The 7,868-nt window shown below is 38.1% G+C and overlaps 1 protein-coding gene across 1 annotated transcript; it reads right to left on the reverse strand.

Annotated features, from left to right (window-relative positions):
- Positions 1–494: 494 nt before the first annotated feature.
- On the reverse strand, positions 495–3,448 carry LOC149300257 (zinc finger protein ZIC 1). The gene is made up of 3 exons (XM_089485376.1): positions 2,482–3,448; positions 1,476–1,639; positions 495–692 (listed from the first exon to the last, which is right to left on the reverse strand). The coding sequence occupies exons 1-3, from the start codon at positions 3,446–3,448 to the stop codon at positions 495–497; spliced, it is 1,329 nt and encodes a 442-aa protein (XP_089341502.1).
- Between the last annotated feature and the right edge of the window lie 4,420 nt (positions 3,449–7,868).

Below are 7,868 nucleotides of genomic sequence, written 5' to 3' on the forward strand. Positions count from 1 at the left end.
CTGTTAGATGGACGCTTAGACTGGAATAATACAATGCATTTTTTTCACATTTTGGTACACATTCACTAAAACATTCTCCCATTCAAATAAATTTAATTTCTTCCTCCCTCTGTATATACCCCCACCCCAGCACATATATGCAGTGAGCACAATTCCACATATCCCTTTAAGTTGTAATATAACTATTTACAAAATCAACAGTACATTTTAACTAATAATTCTGTATTTACAAAAAAAAGGCTGCTGCCAGAGAAGACATGCAGATTGAGACCCCCTAATTAGTGGTTCATTAAACCCTACACAGTTGGCATTTGGCCTGGCAACCTCCTCTTCTCATGCATTCTACAAACCCCCTTAATATTTTTTTTCTACCAAGCCTTTAGAAATAAAGGTCTCATTCTTCATTTTTATTCGGTCCCGAGTCTATTGGCAGCTTTAGGGTTTTTTGATTCGAAGTGTTCATTATTCGGAGTCTTTTTGTTTAAATATGTGTTTTAAACGTACCATTCGTTAAAATTTGATGAGAGCGTGCTGTGACTGGACGTGTGATGTACTGCTGAAGAAGAAGGGGATAAAGAACTTGTGGTCTGATTTTCTGAAGAAGGTGACACGATTGTTGGGGGCGTTGAAGATTCATAGCCTGAGCTTGCTGCTGGAGAAGGCTGGGACCCCTGGGAAGATGATTCGTGGACCTTCAGAGGAAGGGGAGGAAAAAAAAACAGCATTTTAAAAAAAAGAATCTACCAATGCACCAATCCACACAACTGGATCCCTACAGATTTAAGTTAACCCTTTATTTAAAGTCTAAATGAAAAGAAATGAACCCTGGTTTTAAAACTAGATCTGGAACCCCAGTGTTTGTTGTCAGGAATATCATATACACAGCGTTAGGTTTTTTAAAGAATCGAATAATAATAATAATAATAATAATAATAATAAGAAGAAGAAGAAGAAGAAGAAGAAGAAATAAAATTTAATCCAATGGATGTAGAAGAAACCATCCATGTCTATGCTTTTTAACGTTTGCCTATTTTTAGTATAATACCAATTTAGTTTGTATCTTGAACTTGACACTTCAAGCCTCAACTATGCCTTCCACACGAAAATAACAGCACTCAAAATAGTATTGAGGATCTAGAATCCAACATCATTGTTTCCAAACGTGCTACATCAAATTGTTAACAAGTCCAAGTATCAAACCAGGCCAAATAGAAAATCAAAAATCAAAGTGAGTGTCAATGGTCACTCAACCCATTGAGTGTCTGTGTCAAAGCATTGATCGTTCCCATGGCACACCAATGCTGAAAGTGTGTTCCCACAAGGAAAAAGGGGTTCTTGGAACTTATTTATCCGATGGTAACACTAAAAGGCACAACTCTTTGCCGTGTAGTTTCATTTTTGTGAAGTGAATAGACATACGCGAACAGATCGAAGACTCACTAACATAACAGGCATTGAGCAGTCTGTGGATTTACCTTCATGTGTTTTCTGAGAGAACTCGGGTGGGTGTATGACTTGTCGCACATTTTACACAGATAGGGCTTGTCAGAGGTATGGACGTGCATGTGTTTTTTGCGGTCGCTACTATTTGCGAACCGTCTGTCACAGCCTTCAAATTCACACTTAAAAGGCTTCTCACCTATCACAGAAAAAAACACAAAAATAAAGACATTAGATTCCAGATTTTACCTTCCACGAAGCCACAGTGATCTTAAAATGGATTAAGACATCAATTTAAAAAACATAAAATTATTTTGTAACAGTGTTTCATTCTACTTTCGCTTTCAGATGCAGAATAGTCCCAACCGATATACATTTAAAAAATATATCATAAACTATAAATAAATTATTATAAAGAATAAACATTACAGATTTTGTAAAACCATTCTAGCTTATATAAATAAATATATATATATTTATATTTATATATCACTTACAAGCAAATTACTATTTATCACAATAGGTGGTTTAATTTAAATATAAGCGAAGCATAAGAATTTAGACAATAGGCGATTTATACACTAATACCTTTCAGATCATATTTTGTTAATCAGGAATTCCCAAGAATTCTATATCACGGTAATAGCACGAACTTGATTGATGGTATGCTTAAATAACTCAATTTTACCAAATTTGTCAATTCGAGACGAAAATTGGTTAATTGAATATTTAGCACAGTTTTTCCCACAGTAACATAATTAGGATTATCCACTGTTTGGGCAAATTTGACAGGTCGGGATGATTTTTGCACAAGAAAAAAATGTATACACATATAATAAGGAGTACATATACTATAACAGCAAAAGCTTCCTTAGCACAAATCTGGATAAAGATAAATTATTGATTATTTCAAAATGTTCGTTACGCTAGAGATTATATATAGATATACATATAGAGAGTATATATATATATATATATATATATATATATTTCTGGTTTAGTTTGTTTATGTTTGGCAGCAAGGAAGTAAATTTGTAGTACCTGTGTGAGTTCTTTTGTGGATTTTGAGATTTTCCGATCTCGCGAATACTTTCCCACAGCCGGGGAAGGGACACGGGAAGGGTTTTTCACCTGTGTGGACTCGGATGTGGTTAACGAGTTTGTATTTGGCTTTGAAGGGCTTCCCTTCTCTTGAGCACTCTTCCCAGAAACATATGTGGTTGGATTGTTCTGGTCCCCCAACATGTTCCACTGTAACATGTGTGACCAGTTCGTGCATCGTGCTGAAAGTTTTGTTACATGACTTTTTGGGGTTTGATAACTGCTCTGGCTCAATCCACTTGCAGATGAGTTCTTGCTTGATAGGCTGCCTCATGTAACGAAAGAAGGCCCCAGCTCCGTGGTGGGCAGCCATATTCATGTTCATAGGGCCATAACCATGTAACTGGCTGGAGGCATAGTGCTCAGACCTTGGGCTGGTGACCTGCCCATACTGATCAGGTCTTCCGTACATGTCTCCAGAGAAGCCTAACCTCATTTGCCCATTAACCACGTTGGGGGAAGCATGGCTGGTGGCTTGCTCATGGAGACCAGGGAAGATCAAGTGGCCTGTGGCATCAGTGTGTCCGTGGGGTCCTGCAAAGCCCCCCGCAGCGGAGGCGAACAAACTGTGCTGAGCGCTAGCCGCTTCCCCGAATCCCCGATTGCGAAACAGAAAGTCCCGGGTGGAGTTGAAAGCAGCGCTGGAGTACGAGCTGACATGGCCCGGGTGGTGGTGATGCCCCAGAGCCGCAGCGGCGTAGCCTGGAGCCTGGGAAGTGAAAGCGGTCTGTCCCGAGGCTAAATCATGGCTGCTGGGGTTGATTTTAAACGCTCCCATCCCGTCTGCGAAAGGGTTGATCCCCAAACCCACTTCGCGGTCGGTCACGTCGCCAGTGGAATGGTGTCTGGAGGAGCCGAAAGTAGTGACTCCTATGGCTGGATACTGAGGTCCTGCGTCCAGCAGCATCTTCTTCTCTTTCGTTTACAATCTGATCGCCAATAAACTACAGTGCAGGAGCAAAAGCTTCTCAGAAGAGTAACCCACAGGCTAAGCGATAAATGTCTCTCTGGAGCTTTTTTTCATGGGAGAGAAAAAAAACCTCAGCAATGGAGCAGAAACTTGCTTGGATAGTCACATCTACAACACCGAGGTTGTAGAATCAACGGATCTAGATTCTTGCATTTGGGAGTTTTGTTTTACTTAAAGATGTTTTCTCTTCCACTTCTTCTCCAACACTCCTCTTTCTGTCTTTTTCTCTCTCTCTTTCTTTTTTTTCCTGAGAAGCGCAAATCATGCACAATATTGTCTTTTGCGGTTTATCTTCCTGGGGAGAAACTTTCACCTCCTCAGCCGGGCGTTGAGCTGGAGACTGATAGCGGCAATCATTCCTGCAGATAAATGAATTGAAAAGACGACTCGGTTCCCCCCTTGATGAATGGGAGGAGGGGGCGGAGTCACGTGCGGATGGACGTCAGCGCCCATTGGTCTTCGCTCTCTCCCCCTTCACCCCTGCCTCTCCAACTAAGGGCTCCCAGAGCCCCAGACAGCTTCTGATTGGCTATTTCCACTCATCAATCCCAGGTATTGTGAAGGAGGCTGACACTGCTCTTGACAAACAATGTTTTTAGGAGTAGCAACTTTTTTTTTTTCCCTGCCCAAATTTCTACAGGAGGAAAAAAAAACCCTTCCAAGATCCCAGTTTCTTTATTTCTTCACATCTTATTCTTGCTTCTTTCCTCCTAGGTCTACACTTCTTTATTCTCAGAATACACATCAACTATGCGGTCCATTGAAATCCCCACATTCTCTTCAAGAATTTTCTGTCTCCTTAAATCCCCAACCTCAGTGTGAAACCTCTGTTCTGTTTAACCATTTCCAGAGAAGTGGATTTGCAAGAAAACACAATCCTTTTTTTTCTTTTTTTTTCAGAAATAACACATGTATTCAGTACCCATCACAAAACAGGTGGGTGAACCAATTTCGATCTGTTTATTTTTTCTGATCTGCTGCTTTTTTCCCTCTCTAATATTTGCTTTTAATTGCAAGCTCTTGTGGCATAATCTGCATTGGATGATTATGTATGTGAGATAAGATTTTTTTTCCAATAGCTTATAAATGGATCAATGTAAATTTTCGGACGAACTTACTTCTTTTTTATATGGTTCACAAATCAGTCACTCTTGTCACAGTTATTGAAATTCCTCAACTTGCCACACCAGGACGGTGAAAAAAAAGCAGGCAGTGTCTTTGTTACTGACCAAGCTTTTGATCGCCAGAGAAAATTTACTTACCCTCAGATGAGTGAACAGAAAAAGAACTTACACTCCCTTTGATTTACTCGGGAAAATGCAGACATTCGAATTCAGTGCAAACATACAACACTTGGTTGTTTTTTAGATGCACCCCACCATTAACCTGTCTGTCCCCCACTCCCCCAGTTTAAAGTCTAAAGAATTACTGACCATGGTTTCTTTTTGTCCACTCTACAAAGACAGCCTGGACTATATATCAAGAGAATGGTATGGCTATGGCATTTAATATACATTCAGGCTACAATATAAATTTGAATTACAGTACTGCTAAGGAAAAAATAAAATAAAAATCATATCTAATCCAGATTAAAATTTCCCCTAAAAATGTCATGTTTCACATCTTATATTTCTCTTTGTATTTACCTCCTATTATGCATATTCATTAGATGTAATTATTTTCTAGTAATGAAAACATGAACTGCTAAATCCCAGATCGGAATTGTTCTATTTATCCTTTGTTAGCTTTTTTTCCAATGACCCTCTTTTTTTCTGCTATATCCACTCTTCTAACTCTCATTCCTAAACAAAGAGACCTTAGCCCCTTCTTTTCAAAAGGAATACTTTGTAAATAGCCAAATGCAGGTAGCAGCTAATTAAAATAGAAATGGCCTTAGTTAACATATCCTTTTTATAATAAAAAAAAGACAAAGAGGGAGAGACTCTCACATTTCAATTGAATGCAGATCAACATTCCTGTTCAGAATACACTATTTGCTTGATTGTCTGACACTTTCTGCATGTGTGTAGTATGGTCACATTCCGTGATCACCCCAAATATTCATCTACATGCTGTACATAGAACTACAAGTAGGGTTTAGCAATAAATATATATATATATATATATATATATATATATATATATATATATATATATATATATAGATATATAGATATATAGATATATAGATATATATATATATAAATATATATATATATATATATATATTCATATTGCCAAAATTGTATGGCAGCAAATCCAAAAACTCACAGGACTCTCCACCAATACTTAGGTGTGTTCAAGGTGATTTTATTTTTTTAACTGTAGGATGGGCAGTATACTAATGAAACCTAGATTCATCAAGGGATGTGTGTTTAAATCCACAGAGTTTTTTTAAGCAAAGTTGTGGGATGCAAAAGTTATCAAGTGGGATTTGCTGAGCTCTCTGCAGGGAAGGAAAGCTGTTCTAGTTCAAAGCCACATGCACCGACGTGACAATATAAGCCATTAAAATATCATCCCGATGGCTCATTTCTGCCTCATCATCTTTCCCTTACTGTTTTCAGAAAGAAAAGAAATAAAAGGATGACTGGATAGGAGCTGCAAAAAAGTATTTTGGGGTACAGCTCTCTTCTCCTTAGAAGACCTGAAGCTCATCCTGCAACAGGTGGGGTCATCACGGTGAGAAGAAGGTAACCAAGGACCTCTTTACATAACCTGTTTGTGACCCGTCCCATTACCACGTACTCTCATGCAGATGGAGGCTGAATGAGGTATCTTTTCACGTGGTGTGTTTGTTCAGAAAATGTTTTTGTGTTGACCCTTAAGTAGCAATCAGAAAGACAAAGAATTATCATAGGTAGATAGAGGTTGGAAAGGTCTATTTCCCTGCCAGCAGCCTGTGGAAAGGATAAATGGGCTTCCCCTGCTGAACTATAGAGAGCCTCACATTCTGCTGTCTTAACATTGCCCCAGGATGGAAACGTAAAATAGAGAAGGGAACAATTCAGTGGGATTTATTTAATTATCACATGCTTTGTCTGCTCCGATAAATATATTTTACACATGTTTCTTTAATCCCAGAAGTCCATCTATGATGTATTGACACTATATTTCCTTACATTCCATATTGTGATGCTGACAAAGATATTGTTTATGGTTTTAGGGAAAATTATGTGTACATCACTGTGGAATGTGTTGGTGCTATATAAATCAATCAATAAATACTACAAATTTAACGGGGCTTTTGGATTTTTACGGACGGTAATCCGATTTCATTAGATGCGCTTTATATACATTTTGTTTTCTTTTAGCGTCACATACCGCAATCCGATTGTTCTTGTTGCTCATTTGATATGATGTAGACGTAAGAAAAAGGAATGTGTCTTGCAGATTATTTTGCCTGCAATGATGATAAAGAAGAATACAATGTATGTGATAGACTTGTGCAGTTATGACTTCATAGCATTTTTGTTTGTTTTTGTTGTTTTTTGTTTTTTTCCCCCCTGTTACTGGAAATGTAGTTAATCGGTCTGGATGAGTGTTGAAGGATAAATCTATTGATGTCGCCGACTTCAGAAATACCATAGAGTTTGACCTATGACCCAAAAACAAGCACATGTGCACATGCAGAGCCTGGGCTACATAAACAGACACAGCAAAGTAATATGCATCAACTTAGCCTTTCTGCGGGTATAATTCGATCATTAACGCGCGTTAACCCGCTAACTGTATTCATACCGTGAATTATTAAATAGAGCTCTGGATCATCATTTCTTATATTTCTTATGTTCTGTATTGACATTTACCTCTGAGCCATTCCTTGGTAAACTTCAATCAGAAATATTTTCACCTGTCCCAAATTCATAAATAGACGTGTCTTTGAACCGCTTTATCCAAAGGGTGATTAGTGAAATCTTGACACTGACTACCTATACATTTGGGGATATATATACAATGCTTTTACTCATTCATATGTTTCATTGAGCAGCATTTGCCAATTTGTCAAGATCTTTATTATTTTATTAATACCATTTATATTTCCAATGCAATGATCGGGTTTTTACTATTCATTCTAGAGTTTCACAGTGATACGTTTGCAAATGAGTGGCAAATGTGTATATTACGCTAAGTGAAATTAGATAACAAAATTATCACAGCACGTCACTGGTTAAAATCTGTAAAACTCGTTTACATACAATTTTAGCTAGGCGAGTTCCTTGGACTTTTTTAACCCTCTGAGTGCCAGTGGAGTGACCCCTACCACTGAAGATAAAAGTGTGATTAGACTCCTTTGAAAGTGCTCCAAGTGTCGGAAAAGTTTCACAGATTGTTTTAACCATCCGATTGCCACAAG

This window comes from Sceloporus occidentalis, unplaced genomic scaffold (genome assembly GCF_023333645.1).
Source record: "Sceloporus occidentalis isolate IW3139 unplaced genomic scaffold, rSceOcc1.0.p SCAF_25, whole genome shotgun sequence".
NCBI lineage: Eukaryota > Metazoa > Chordata > Lepidosauria > Squamata > Phrynosomatidae > Sceloporus > Sceloporus occidentalis.